Below are 15,354 nucleotides of genomic sequence, written 5' to 3'. Positions count from 1 at the left end.
AATATAAGTTGTAAAAAAGTGAAAGAAGTTTTAAATTTTGCAAAAGAGAAACGCTTGAATTTAATTCATAGTCGTTTTACGGATACTTCTCTTGTGTTTTTTTTAATTTACCTTATATATGGTAAATGTAGAAACAAGATACTCTAAGTTACTTTTCGATAACTTAATAAATCAGCGGAGCTTTATGAAACTTCTTCATCCATGGAAATATTAACATAGTTATAGCACAAAAAAAAACTAGGTACATAAAGAAAGCTATAATATACACGATAATTTTTGAAGGAAATAAATGACTCCTTAACATAAATATGACATGACAGGATGGTCCACCTATTATTGCGATAGTCGGGGGTTCGAATCCTGCTGGGGCATGGTCGTAAATGTATGTTTGTGATTGTTTAATATTTGTGATTGTCCTAGGCAAGAGTGCAAAATCCGACAAGGAAAATGATCCCAGTCATGCCAGTAACCAGGCTAGCTACGACCGGACATCTTCTGGGATGAGTTCTTAGTTGGTAGGTCACCCGCCAGTCGGTAGGCTTAATGCCGAGATCCGTGGTTCGGGGCGCACGTTAAACTGTAGGTCCAGTCAAGAAAAACACAGAGTCGGTAAAAGGAGACTTTAAAATTCGTATAAAAAAACAAGATGGCCTGATGGGACTTTATACTAATTTATATTTTGTAAGTTATTTTTATTTCTCTTAATATAAGTTGTAAAAAAGTGAAAGGAGTTTTAAATTTTGCAAAAAAGAAACGCTTGAAATTAATTCATAGTCGTTATACGGATACTACTCCTGTGTTTCTTTTTAATTTACCATAAGTTACCATAAGTTACTTTTCGATACCTTGATAAATCAGCGGAGCTTTATCAAACTTATTTTATCCATGAACGTATTAACATAGTTAAAGCACAAAAAAATGGAGGTGCATAAAGAAAGCTATAATATACAGGATAATTTTTGATTTGATACGAATTAATCTTTTGTAAGTTATTTTTATTTCTCTTAACATATGTTGTGAAGTATGTGAGAGAAGTTTCAAATTTTGCAAAAAAGAAACTGTCGAATTTAACTCACAGTGGTTACACGGATATTTATAGAAAATATAAAATAATTCTCATTGAAGGCAGAAAATGTAAATGCCCGCCGTAGATCTGATAGGCGGCTTTTAGTTTCTGATTTATCAAATGAACCTGGAGGTACAAAAGGCTCACCGTGACGGCGATGTGAGAACGCAAAATTGAAAATACCTTACCGGGGAAATATTTTAACAATTTTCGCTGATAATAATGGACCTCAACGAGCCTCTCCTCCCATTGAGTCATGTAGCGGTGTGTTCTGTTTTTATTCTTTCGTCGTTATAACCCTTGTTTAATTTCGGGCATTCCGCCGTTTGTTCTTGAAGACCGGTTGCGTTCGAGGCTAAACAGTTTCTCCGTTTTTTTTTTAATCTGAACAATATCCGTACGATTTCATTTAGAACGAGAGCGAAGAAAATAAAAGGAACATTGTGAAGATATAATACGGAATATAAAAAAATATTCTGGAATAAAGAAGCTTATTCTTTTCTATTAGTGTATGAGGGTTGCTATCTATTAGTGTTGGGAACTATCGACTGAAATACACAATAGACTGTTTGGTAATTGGCTACCTTTTACTATCGACTGTTTCAGTCGCTATTTTTGGTTCGGGTGATTTTAGTACTTTTTATCAGTGACTGTTTCAATCGACTCTTTTCAGTCGCTGTTTTCGGTCCAACTGATTTTGTTACTATTTACTATCGACTGTTTCATTCGTGTACTTTTTCGGGCATTCCTCCGTTTGTTCTTGAACACCGGTTGCATTCGATGCTAAACAGTTTCTCCGTTTTTCTTTTTGAACCTGAACAATATCCGTACGATTTCATTCAGAACGAGAGCGAAGAAAATAAAAGGAAAATTGTGATGATATAATACGGAATATAAAAACTATATTCTGGAATAAAGAAGCTTATTCTTTTCTATTAGTGTATGAGGGTTGCTATCTATTAGTGTTGGGAACTATCGACTGAAATACACAATAGACTGTTTGGTAATTGGCTACATTTTACTATCGACTGTTTCAGTAGCTATTTTTGGTTCGGGTGATTTTAGTACTTTTTATCACTGACTGTTTCAATCGACTCTTTTCAGTCGCTGTTTTCGGTGCAACTGATTTTGTTACTATTTACTATCGACTGTTTCAGTCGTGTACTTTTTCGGGCATTCCGCCGTTTGTTCTTGAAGACCGGTTGCGTTCGAGGCTAAACAGTTTCTCCGTTTTTTTTTTGAACCTGAACAATATCCGTACGATTTCATTCAGAACGAGAGCGAAGAAAATAAAAGGAAAATTGTGAAAATATAATACGGAATATAAAAAAATATTCTGGAATAAAGAAGCTTATTTTTTTCTATTAGTGTATGAGGGTTGCTATCTATTAGTGTTGGGAACTATCGACTAAAATAGACTATAGGCTGTTTTGTAAGTGACTACCTTTTACTGTCGACTGTTTCAGTCGCTATTTTTGGTTCGGGTGATTTTAATACTTTTTATCAGTGACTGTTTCAATCGACTCTTTTCAGTCGCTGTTTTCGGTCCAACTGATTTTTGATTTGTTACTATTTACTATCGACTGTTTCAGTCGTGTACTTTTTCGGGCATTCCGCCGTTTGTTCTTGAAGACCGGTTGCGTAAGAGGCTAAACAGTTTCTCCGTTTTTTTTTTAATCTGAACAATATCCGTACGATTTCATTCAGAACGAGAGCGAAGAAAATAAAAGGAAAATTGTGAAGATATAATACGGAATATAAAAACAATATTCTGGAATAAAGAAGCTTATTTTTTTCTATTAGTGTATGAGGGTTGCTATCTATTAGTGTTGGGAACTATCGACTGAAAGAGACTATAGACTGTTTGGTAATTGACTACCTTTTACTATCGACTGTTTCAGTCGCTATTTTTGGTTCGGGTGATTTTAATACTTTTTATCAGTGACTTTTTCAATCGACTCTTTTTAGTCGCTGTTTTCGGTCCAACTGATTTTTGATTTGTTACTATTTACTATCGACTGTTTCAGTCGTGTACTTTTTCGGGCATTCCGCCGTTTGTTCTTGAAGACCGGTTGCGTTCGGGGCTAAACAGTTTCTCCGTTTTTTTTTTGAACCTGAACAATATCCGTACGATTTCATTCAGAACGAGAGCGAAGAAAATAAAAGGAACATTGTGAAGGTATAATACGGAATATAAAAACAATATTCTGGAATAAAGAAGCTTATTTTTTTCTATTAGTGTATGAGGGTTGCTATCTATTAGTGTTGGGAACTATCGACTGAAATAGACTATAGACTGTTTGGTAATTGACTACCTTTTACTATCGACTGTTTCAGTCGCTATTTTTGGTTCGGGCGATTTTAGTACTTTTTATCAGTGACTGTTTCAATGGACTCTTTTCAGTCACTATTTTCGGTCCAACTGATTTTGTTACTATTTACTATCGACTGTTTCAGTCGTGTACTTTTTCGGGCATTCCGCCGTTTGTTCTTGAAGACCGGTTGCGTTCGGGGCTAAACAGTTTCTCCGTTTTTTTTTGAACCTGAACAATATCCGTACGATTTCATTCAGAACGAGAGCGAAGAAAATAAAAGGAAAATTGTGAGGGTATAATACGGAATATAAAAACAATATTCTGGTATAAAGAAGCTTATTCTTTTCTATTAGTGTATGAGGGTTGCTATCTATTAGTGTTGGGAACTATCGACTGAAATAGATTATAGGCTGTGTGGTAATTGACTACCTTTTACTATCGACTGTTTCAGTCGCTATTTTTGGTTCGGGTGATTTTAGTACTTTTTATCAGTGACTGTTTCAATCGACTCTTTTCAGTCGCTGTTTTCGGTCCAACTGATTTTGTTACCATTTACTATCGACTGTTTCAGTCGTGTACTTTTTCGGGCATTCCGCCGTTTGTTCTTGAAGACCGGTTGCGTTCGAGGGTAAACAGTTTCTCCGTTTTTCTTTTGAACCTGAACAATATCCGTACGATTTCATTCAGAACGAGAGCGAAGAAAATAAAAGGAAAATTGTGAGGGTATAATACGGAATATAAAAACAATATTCTGGAATAAAGAAGCTTATTCTTTTCTATTAGTGTATGAGGGTTGCTATCTATTAGTGTTGGGAACTATCGACTGAAATAGATTATAGACTGTGTGGTAATTGACTACTTTTTACTATCGACTGTTTCAGTCGCTATTTTTGGTTCGTGTGATTTTAGTACTTTTTATCAGTGACTGTTTCAATCGACTCTTTTCAGTCGCTGTTCTCGGTCCAACTGATTTTGTTACCATTTACTATCGACTGTTTCAGTCGTGTACTTTTTCGGGCATTCCGCCGTTTGTTCTTGAAGACCGGTTGCGTTCGAGGGTAAACAGTTTCTCCGTTTTTCTTTTGAACCTGAACAATATCCGTACGATTTCATTTAGAACGAGAGCGAAGAAAATAAAAGGAAAATTGTGAAGGTATAATACGGAATATAAAAACAATATTCTGGAATAAAGAAGCTTATTATTTTCTATTAGTGTATAAGGGTTGCTATCTATTAGTGTTGGGAACTATCGACTGAAATAGATTATAGACTGTGTGGTAATTGACTACTTTTTACTATCGACTGTTTCAGTCGCTATTTTTGGTTCGGGTGATTTTAGTACTTTTTATCAGTGACTGTTTCAATCGACTCTTTTCAGTCGCTGTTTTCGGTCCAACTGATTTTGTTACTATTTACTATCGACTGTTTCAGTCGTACTTTTAGTTACTATTTTCGATTCTACCTACTAGTTTCATTGAACTGATTTTTAACGTGCTGGCTTAACCTTCACAAGAATATGCCAAATTTATGCTTACAGAGATTTATATGTAATATATGTAGTTTTATGATTTTTTTGCTAGTTTGCTTGTAAATAACATATAGTAAATTAATATAGCAGCATTTTGAAACAATATTTATCAAGATTGTTAATGTAATTAGATAAAAAGATTAAAACTAATGATAAATAGTAAGATAATAGATAAATACTCTGAATATTTGTTAAAAAATATTTCCGTTCAATAAAAAATAAAGCATTTACTTTATCTAAAAAGCTCTAGTAGTTATTGGGCGATTATTTTTAATTATGCCATGAATTAATGTATGAATTTTTCTATGACTAGGTATATGTTTAAATTTTATTTGGTATTTATGGTTATTGTACATCTTTAGTTTTTAGGTTTTGTTTAAATTCTATTGGTTTTTCTATATTTTTTATAGTATATTATTCAAAAATAGCAATTAACATATTAAAATACGATAAAATATTTGTGGGGTATTACATTCCTTTTTACAGATCCACAGAACATTCAGATATAAAAGTTATTCTACTTCGTTTAAAATGAAATTATTCATTGCGTATTAATAGTATTCAGTATTTATTTTTTTCTTTTTCTTTTTTAAAGTTAGTACGTGAAGAAATATGTACATCTCCATCTCGCTTATTCTTCTGTTGGAAAATATGAGCGCATATAAAATTAACTGCTCCAAGCAATTATCTCCGTCCTTTCCTCCCAATTTATACAGGAAAGGGTTCTCACTTGACTAGTTTTTTTACTATCGACTCTTTCGACTGTTTTCAGTCGATAGTTCCCAACGCTACTATCTAGAGTATTTCTAATAAAATGACCAATGCACGTCATCGATAAAAGTAATAAAGTTTGAATTGATAAATGGAGAAATAATTTTGACTATATTTCTGTTATCTTGCAACTCTAGGATCTTATTTTCATTGACTCTTTCGATTTTCTAAGTTTCCCAATATTTGTTCAAGAAACAGTAATATTCTTAATAATAAAATACTCTTTATTAACGATAAATAAATTTAGTATTGTTTTTATGAAGGATACAGTGGATAAACAGTTACTTTTATTATATTATGTCATTGTTACTTTCCGAATATTAAAATAGGATTATATATATTTATGATCATTATTCCATTTCTTTATTCACACTATCACTTGCCTCTAAAATTAACTGATTTGTACAACACAGATAATCAAACAATTATCTCCGTCCTTTCCTCTCTCAAAATTAATAGAGGAATGAATTCGTATATCTCAGTCTGTTATCACGATTAGAAAAACTGACTACGTCTGCATTTGACTGAAATAGTAATTACTATTTTCAGTCGCTAGTTTTTTTACTCTCTAGGCTAGTTCGACTGTTTTGCGACTATCAACTGTTTCAACTATTTTCAGTCGATAGTTCCCAACGCTAATATCTATCATTTATTGTTCGATCCATTCTGACCGAGCCGGTTTAGATGCCGCGTTGCTAAACCCCCTTTTCCTCTTAAAGGGTGCTTTTAAATAGAATATTTTAAGATATGAAAAAATCTTTTTTTTTTAATTCCAGACTAGAACACTCCCTTAAAATGTAAAGCTCTTTATTCACTCAACTTTTACCAAAGATTTTTAATTTTATTTTTTATTGAATATATTTTTTTTGTGAAATTTAACTTACACATGAAAAGTAATGACTAGAAATGAAAATAACATCATTACTTATTCCAATTAACAAACACGGTTTAAATTTAGCACCTACTCACGACCCGATTCCCTAAATTACCATCCTCTGTGAACCGAATTTTTCAAAAACCTCCTAATTCGCCAAACTACTTAAAAGTATTTACGTACTTAATCCCGGTGCGAGTCTACAAAACATATTAATTAAAACAAAAGAAAATCTCGAACGAAAATCGTCGTCCTGTACTACCCTTAATCGGGCACGGCTTAGACGCCCCTGTACGACGTTAAATCATAATTTAATTACGTCTAATTGGAATTAATTATGGGGGAAACAATGTCGTTAAGTCATTAAACTAAATGGAACCATTTTCGGTTATTCACTTGTCTCGCCTCGATTACGCCATCTTTGCACTGCTGGTGGAAATTTTAGTGACAAGCATTACTTCCAGATAACTATGCTCCAATATGTGCGATGTATATATTGGATTGGCAAGAAAATAGTTTCGGTTTTGTGGTTTATAACTAAACCAAATTTAAATCCACATTCAACTAATGTTCCTTCCGTTTGGTTGTTGTAACATTAAATATATTCCTCACTGGAACTTGTAAATATTACTCTGGATAGTTTAAAAAAACATAGATGTGAAGGATAAGGAGCAAGTAGTATCAAAAGATGAAGCGGATCTTCGCGAAGCGGAATTTTTCAGATATAATATATTATGTTAGATGTTTGAATCTGATCACTATTTCACTCTAAATAGGATTTTACTGAGAAAAGAAGTATCAATATTTCTCATCATTCTGTACGATATCATAGAGAGAAAAAAAACTAATACCAACACATCAGTTTAGGTTTATTAACAAGCACTCAACAATTGACCTAATCCACAGAATATTAAATATTATTAAGCTACGAAAGTAAAAGTATGCTCATCTATATTCTCAGATGTAGAACAAGCTTTCGATAGGGTTTGGCATGAAGGCCTTGTCCATAAACTACAGAAAATGTTAATAAAACAATACACCGAACAATTAAAATCATACATTACAACCAAAATGTTTAGAGTAAAACAAGAAGAAGCTTACTCTACAATAAAAGAAGCTAAAGCAGGTGTATCACAAGGAAGTTTATTTATACCAATGCTTTATCTACTGTACACTTGTGATATACCACAAATGGAAAATATTACGATGGCTACGTTTGCTGATGATACTGCGATTATAGCTGTCGGAGACAATATTGAAGAAGCCTCATAAAAATTACAACAGGCAAGTGACAATATAAATAATTGGACACAAGCTTGGAAAATAAGAATTAATGAAAGTAAATCTGTACATGTTCAGTTCATCTATAAACAGACCGTACAAGCAAAAATAACATTACATAATAGTATCATTCCATATAGCAACAACGCTAAATATCTCGGAATGAATCTCGATGCAAAACTTCGCTCAAATATATAAATAAGAAAAAAAGAACTGGAATTAAAACATAGGAAAATGTACTAATGCCTAATTGAAGAAAATCACAATTATCAGTACATAATAAATTGCTATGATATAAGAAAATATTGAAACCTATATGGACATACGGAGTTTGATTATGGGGATGTTCTACAAAGAGTAATATAAATAAAATATAAATTTTTCAGAACAAAGTCCTGAGAGGTATTGTAGGTGCACCCAAATTCTATATGACTGATTACCTACATCGAGACCTTCAAATAACCACAGTCAGTCAATAAATCAAGAGAATTGTAAAGGGGCATGAGGAAAGACTCTCATAAGAATATTGCAGCTTTTGGATACCCCCAGAACAAGACACAGACTTAAAAGAATCAAACAATCTGATCTTGTGTAGTGTTGTGTAGTGAGGTGAATATATTAACAAATACAGCAGTGACATGTATAAACATTATTTCACCAAAAACTGAGGTAGGGCCGATGGGTCCTCCTAGTTATATACCTAGATTTAAGTTATCATAAAGACAAATTGTAGGTTAGTTGGAAATGACTAGTAACAATGTTTTAATTAATTAATAATAAAAAAATTCTGTACCATTTTTTCTGTACAACTTTGGCGATATCATTCCGAAAAAATTATGTTGATTTACTAATGATCCACTCCACCCATTTTTACACTTCATGAGAATTTTAAGTTCGGCCAAGCAAGCCGTTCAAAATCAATCTGTAATCGTATACGTTGAGGGTGGTAGAATTTCTCAATCGAGCTAAAAAGTACAATTAGGATAATTTTGCTTTCTGTTGTTACCAACTTATAATTCATGTCGGTAGACATCTGTAGTAACCGCCATATACACAGCAAGAATATACCCCCATGCATATTCCGCGTCGGCGTCGGTATATATGGTTCCCCTGGATTAACCAGCTTCTTGTATAGGGATTATCGTGGTAGATCCATTGTTTTTCTCCAGTAAAATAAAAACTAAAACTTATCTTTTTCTGCTTGTTTCTGGTCATTGACATCAAAATAACCATTTCTAGATCATTGGAACTAAAATTCAAAATTTTGTTATTTCTAACCCTATTCTAGGTATGTGATGGAATTCATTAGCAAATTTCAGAAATAAATATTGTCAACAGATGTTTATTTGAAGTGATAAAATGATGGAAATATTCGTTATTTTTAAAGAAACCCTAATATAGTTAATAAAATGTTTTATATAAAGGACTTATGCAAATCAAATAATATTTTACGAGTAGTAAAGCAATATGAAGGCATGATCAAAAAGAGACAATAATTTAACATAAGTTACATAGGTACAAAATATATAGAGCTAAAACACTTATATATATTTTACGCATTTCAACTGTTAATACGTAAAAACAAAGGTGAGTCGATCAAAAAGATATTTACGAAACTAATGTATATTCCACATAGACATACCAGCAGACTGACAAGAAATGTTTTTATTTCACCGCTATACTCGTTGGAAACGATATGCTCAAAGAACTATAATAAGAATTTCAGATAACTGTTTTAGCTACTGCCTTTTTATATCATCAAACTTTTAAACGTTTGTTATTCATTGAAACATTCATTAACAATAGATTTTATGGAGCTAATCATTAAAATAAAAATACTTCTGTTTTACATTCTAAAATCTTCATGATTCTTTCGACATCATATCGTCATATTATCAGAGAGATAGGAAAAACTTGACGAATATGATGCAAAATATTTTGATCAATACATACTATACAATTTTTTTTCGAAAAGCACTTTTTAAACTGAAAAAATTATTGGAGATTACTTAATAGTGAAATCATCCAATAGTTTTCAACTGACCAGAGCCAAATCAAGTACAATACATTTCAATCTGATCAATAAATAGAAAAATAATAACTAATTTATTATTTATTAAGTAATATTAATTAAATATTAAAAAAGCGCAATAATAGTTTGTAATGTATTTAATATTTTACTTCTTCCGTACTACGTACTTTACGTTTTAGTTGATAAAATAGAATCTACTATCATCGAAAATTCGTAAATTTCTTGAAAGACAAAGGCTCAAAAGTCTACAATCATGTTGGTATCTTTAGATCCCTATGTAACTAGTACTTATCTTATTATTGAAAGGTGATGTTTCTCGTCAATATCAATAATATTCTTTCTTCCAACAGCTTGTAAAGTGTTGACATGTTTTTACACATTTTTAAACTAGAATCAATCAATCATCAATTTAGATATCATTTTGTTTGTTTTTTCATATATATTTTAAAGTCTCCCTTTTGCCAACGAGAGTTTATCTGGACTGGATATACAGTAGGCTGCGAACCACGGTCCTCGGAATTTAGCATACCGACTGGCGAGTAACCAGTATTACATATATATATATATATATATATATATATATATATATATATATATATATATATATATATATATATATATATGTAACTTGTAAAGTAGTAAAACAATTATACTGTTTTTACAAATTTCAACTATTAATACGTAAAAACAAACGTGAGTCGATAAAAAACTTATTTACAAACCTAATATATGTCCCACACAGACATACCAGCAGACTGACAAGAAATGTTTTTATTTATTTCACGCCTATACTCGTTCGAAACAACACGTTTAAAGAACTGTAATAAGAATTTCAAATAATTGTTTAAACTACTGCCTTTTTATATCATCAGACAGATCTGTTTGTTATTCATTGAAGCATTCATCAACAATACCTTTTAGGGAACCAATCAGTAACATAAAAAATACTTCTGTTTTACATCTTAAAATTCATATTAACAAAATTAATTAACAGATAACAGTTAAGTTGTACAATTGAGTCTATATACACGGTTTCAAAATGCTGGAATTAGATAAAAAAAAAACGTTTTGATTTTTATCGATATTATGCCATTGTTTTTCGAAAAAACACTTTTTAAAGTGGAGAAAATATTATTTTTGCCACATATTTAAGTAAAAGGCAGATTTGAAAGAATACTGTTAATTGTTAATATTGCTCACTAACACATAATGCATTACGTAATGGAAGAATTTAATAAAATAATACAAGAACATTATTTTTTGATTATTTTCTTTAGCTATCTAGACGCAGATAATTTTATATGCTCCTTTGGGATCACAATGCCTTTGATGCTTTACTTTATCAGAATATGTATGTCCAGTACTGGTTCAATTTTCATAGTAGTTCAACTTCAATTTTGTTTTTAGATTCTGAACGAATATTTGTTTGTCGTCCTACTGTATCGATTGGGACATGGATAAACTTTATGTCTTATGGTTGTAATTATAAATGTTTTTATAGGCAAGAGTGGAGAATCCACAAGGTATAACCATCTCAGTCTAGTAACCAGGCTGGGTAAGACCGGATGTCTTTTGGGATGGGCTCTATGTTGGTCACCGGCCAGTTGGTAGGCTTAATGCCAAGGCTCGGAGCCCACGTTAAACAGTAGGCCCAGTCCATGTTGGTAAAAAAGAGACATTAAAATATATCTAAAACAAATATAAAAACGAATGTATATCGCTTGACAAAAAATTCGAAATTTATCATATATCTCATATAAATGTAATTTTTAATTACAGAATACAGTATAAATGTGTAAAATAACTGAACTTAAATCTAGATATGGAGATGGCGGGTTAGCTCGAGAGAAAACAAAAAAAATCGGACGCTTATTTCCTGAATTAGTTTATAAAAGGTCTCGGGCGGGAGCTTACAGAAATGTCAGCGATTGTAATGAACTTAGCGTTAAATGGCTTTATGCGGAAAATTCACGCGAATTTTCCAAAGCCCAATTATTAATGTACATAATAATTTTTTGTAATTGTATACATTATTTTCCTATGACGTTATTTTTCTGTAATAATAACTGTTTGAATTTATAGAAGAAAAAATTAATAACGATAAAATAAATAAATTTAGTATATATTTTGTACCATACTGTTCGATATTTTCGAGGAACATTTTATTAAACAGACAATATTTAGTGGTTCTTCTGAAGGCTCTCAAAATGCTGCCGAAACTGAAGAAAATACTATTATTCGTACAATAAAATCGCCTTTCACGAAAACAGTTTCGGAAGAGCTGGCAAATAATGAGTGCTAAATCTGGCAAAAAAAACTGGATTTTTGACACATTTAACGTTGCTAAACGTTAATTTAAATTCTGCGTTATATTTATGGAATATCAACAGTTCTTATGTAAATTCTGAGTTTCTTTTGCGAATTTTTGAATCTAATTAGTTCAGCAATTTGTTATAATAATGTGAGTTTATTGTTTAACCAATTTGACTTTAAATAAATGCCTTTTATAGATCATTTTTTAACCTCCTGGTTTGATTTAAAATATAGTACTAAAGTCTAACCTCATCCCAAATAACAAGTGAGGAATTAGAATCCCACTTGAATATTATTTTATTCCATTCAATAGAAGATCACTATGACTTCAAATTTTTAAAAATTTTAGTGTAACAAATTTTTATTCCAGTAAAGTTCTGAGGCAATTTCAATCGAAATCAAACCAAATCATTGAACTCTTACTGGTACTAACGTGTGCTTTAGAGGAAATGTGTTATAGCGATAGAAATATGTTATAGATTGTTACAAATATATATATATGATAGATGAAGAAACCTATTACTTCACATTCTATAATTTCATATAAACTATTGCTCAACTTTTAGAAGTGTAGTAATGAAAAACAGTTCCTTTTCTAATATTTATTAAATATACCATAAATATATATATGATATTCGTTTATGTTTTCATGTATTAATTGATAAAATAGATTGTACTCATTGAAAATCCTCATCTGTAAATTTCTTGAAAGACAAAGCCAGATTGTGGCTTAAAATTCTACAATTATGTTGATATATTTAGATCAATTTGTAAAAAGTACTGCTGTAGGAACATTGCTATGTTTCTAGTGAAAATATACTTCTATAAGTTATCTTATTACTGAAGGATTGTCATTAATATCAATATTATTATTTCTTCCATAATTGTAGTAATAGAAACATTTTTCGAAAACAGAACCTAAGTAGCTTCAAGCTCAAAAAGCTTCAAGCTTTGGAATTAGTGTTACTGTGGCAACATCTGTCGGTTTTAATTATGTTAATTTTGAGTATTTTAACTGGTATGTATATATGGAATCTGAATAATTGAAAACCTTTTTTTTTTCAAAAATATAATTTTAAATTGTTTATATATGATCATCATACCACATTTATTGTTATTTATAAAAAAATATTAGATGAAAAGTTTAAAAAGTAACATAGATATTTTTTTTGTTGCAGTATAAATGAGTGGAGCAATGGAGCAGAAACCAAATCCCGTGTTGAAGATTCTGTAAATGCCCTTCTTCAATCAGTCAGATACTTGGTAAGTATGTTTTAAGCACTATCACATTAATTAGAATTTGAATAAGGTTCGCTGTTTTATTAACAGATTAATTATCAATCCATAGTCGACACTCAGAGAGAGTTTCTACATGTCTTCTTTCTCAGATCGCTCTCCATAATATTAATGCATGTCTTTTTTGGAACTATCAACCCTTTCTTCCTTCGGAAAGATCGATTTCGCCACAAGAGTTGTTGAATTCATTCACCTTCATTCTACTTCATTTTAATGTAATCTTCCATAGGAATACATAGAATTTGTTCTACAGTTTGCAATTAAAATAGTCAGAACTTACATATATAGATTACCAGATAGTAACAGTGTCTAAGTCAAGAAAGCATAAATAAGAATTAGCAAAATAAGCGTATAGAAGGTCTAGATTTTATTTTATTTTTTGTAATATTTCCCTTCGACGCCAACTGTATTAGAGAAACGAGAACTTCGATCGATTCTACGTACTTGTTTATAGCTGTAGATGCCACTTTTCTTGGTCTACCTGGATGCCAGACTATATCTCCTATTATACAAAAAAGAATTCGATAAATTATTTATCATACAGCAAATTTGAAGAACTGTCATGTAACACTTTTCAGTAATTGCTGGGAGATTTTTTTCATGGTGATTTTTACACCTTTTTTATTCAATATAGTAACTATTATTGCTTTTTATATTATTTTCTGGTGTCCATACTTTATTAATATTATTGGTATTCATAATTTGTAGGTTCTTGAACAGAAAATGAACTTTCCAGACCCTGTAGTCCTGAAAAGAATTAACTATTAATAAATGTCTTTGCTAAAACTGCGTGAATGTAGTTGAAGTTTATTTATAAATAACGTTTTCACATTATGCTAATATTACTGGCCAAGTTTTGCTGGTATTCATTACTCAAAGGTTCTGTTCTAAATTTGGTGGCATCAGCTGAATGTAGTTTATATATTTGAATACAGTATGATAACCTACATGGAAATACATTATTGAGAAATTTCTCTAGGCTCACAACGTCCACCAGACGTTGATTCTTCTGATTTTTAGTTCTTGCTATCGCTTAGTCTGGCAGAATAACATAACTAATCGTTTGAATGACTAAAAAACGCGTTTTTCCTGATGAGTGAGTGAAATATAGTTGATGAGTATGGGGAAACAAGCGAAACTTATTCAAGATCTTAATATATTATCAACAATCTTATACTGTAATATGAAACTTGTTAATTTTTATAAATTTTGTTTACAGGACAAACGATCAGTTAGCCAGTGAAATTCATCATAATTACTCTAAAATGTTAATAGCTACTCCTTAGTATGTAATATATAATAAATTCTAAATTTTAGAGTTTAATTACTCAGTATGCAGCAAGATGAAAAAATCTAACAATTAATTGTTAATTAAAAAAATAGCATGATTTAGATCAAATTAAACCAGGAACATACCTGTGCCATAAAGGCTGGAATGGTCACAAGTATTTTCCGTTAGTATTCCGACTATTAAATTTTTTCACGGCTGGATATATTTTCTCGTTAAGAAAAGAAAAAAAGAACTACTTTAATAGTCGCAATTAAATATTACTATGATAAAAACCTTCTAGGTATGAGAAATAAATGTTCAATGTATTATCGTCTTTAATAGTTTTTGTTCTCAATTAAATCCAAAACTGAACTACATTACGATGAATAAAATTGATACTTTTTAAGATTATTGTTTCTTTTATTTCTACCAAATGTCCCGCGTTATCCCTAAAATACATAAATTAAGTAATACATGGGAAAAACGTAGATAAAGAATGTAGGAAAAGGTAGATTTTAGAATAAACAAAAACTTTTCTAATACCAATAAAATAACAGGTCAATTTAAAAATCCTAGGCCTGGCATATAGATGGCGCTATTAGAATCAA

General features: G+C 31.0%; 1 protein-coding gene across 1 annotated transcript in view; it reads left to right on the top strand.

Annotated features, from left to right (window-relative positions):
* Positions 1 to 15,113, top strand: part of CCHa1 (neuropeptide CCHamide 1) — a 63,761-nt gene extending 48,648 nt beyond the window's left edge. The window contains exons 5-6 of the mRNA XM_076400936.1: positions 13,359 to 13,443; positions 14,696 to 15,113. Coding sequence (XP_076257051.1) covers positions 13,359 to 13,443; positions 14,696 to 14,719 — 109 coding nt within the window. The 3' untranslated portion in view covers positions 14,720 to 15,113. The remainder of the gene's footprint in view (positions 1 to 13,358; positions 13,444 to 14,695) is intronic.
* The last annotated feature ends 241 nt before the right edge of the window (positions 15,114 to 15,354 follow it).

Source organism: Rhynchophorus ferrugineus, unplaced genomic scaffold (genome assembly GCF_030347505.1).
Source record: "Rhynchophorus ferrugineus isolate W39M unplaced genomic scaffold, kcgeb_rfMv2 rfM1, whole genome shotgun sequence".
In the NCBI taxonomy this organism is placed as follows: domain Eukaryota; kingdom Metazoa; phylum Arthropoda; class Insecta; order Coleoptera; family Curculionidae; genus Rhynchophorus; species Rhynchophorus ferrugineus.
This window is presented reverse-complemented; position numbering and strand designations above follow the sequence as displayed.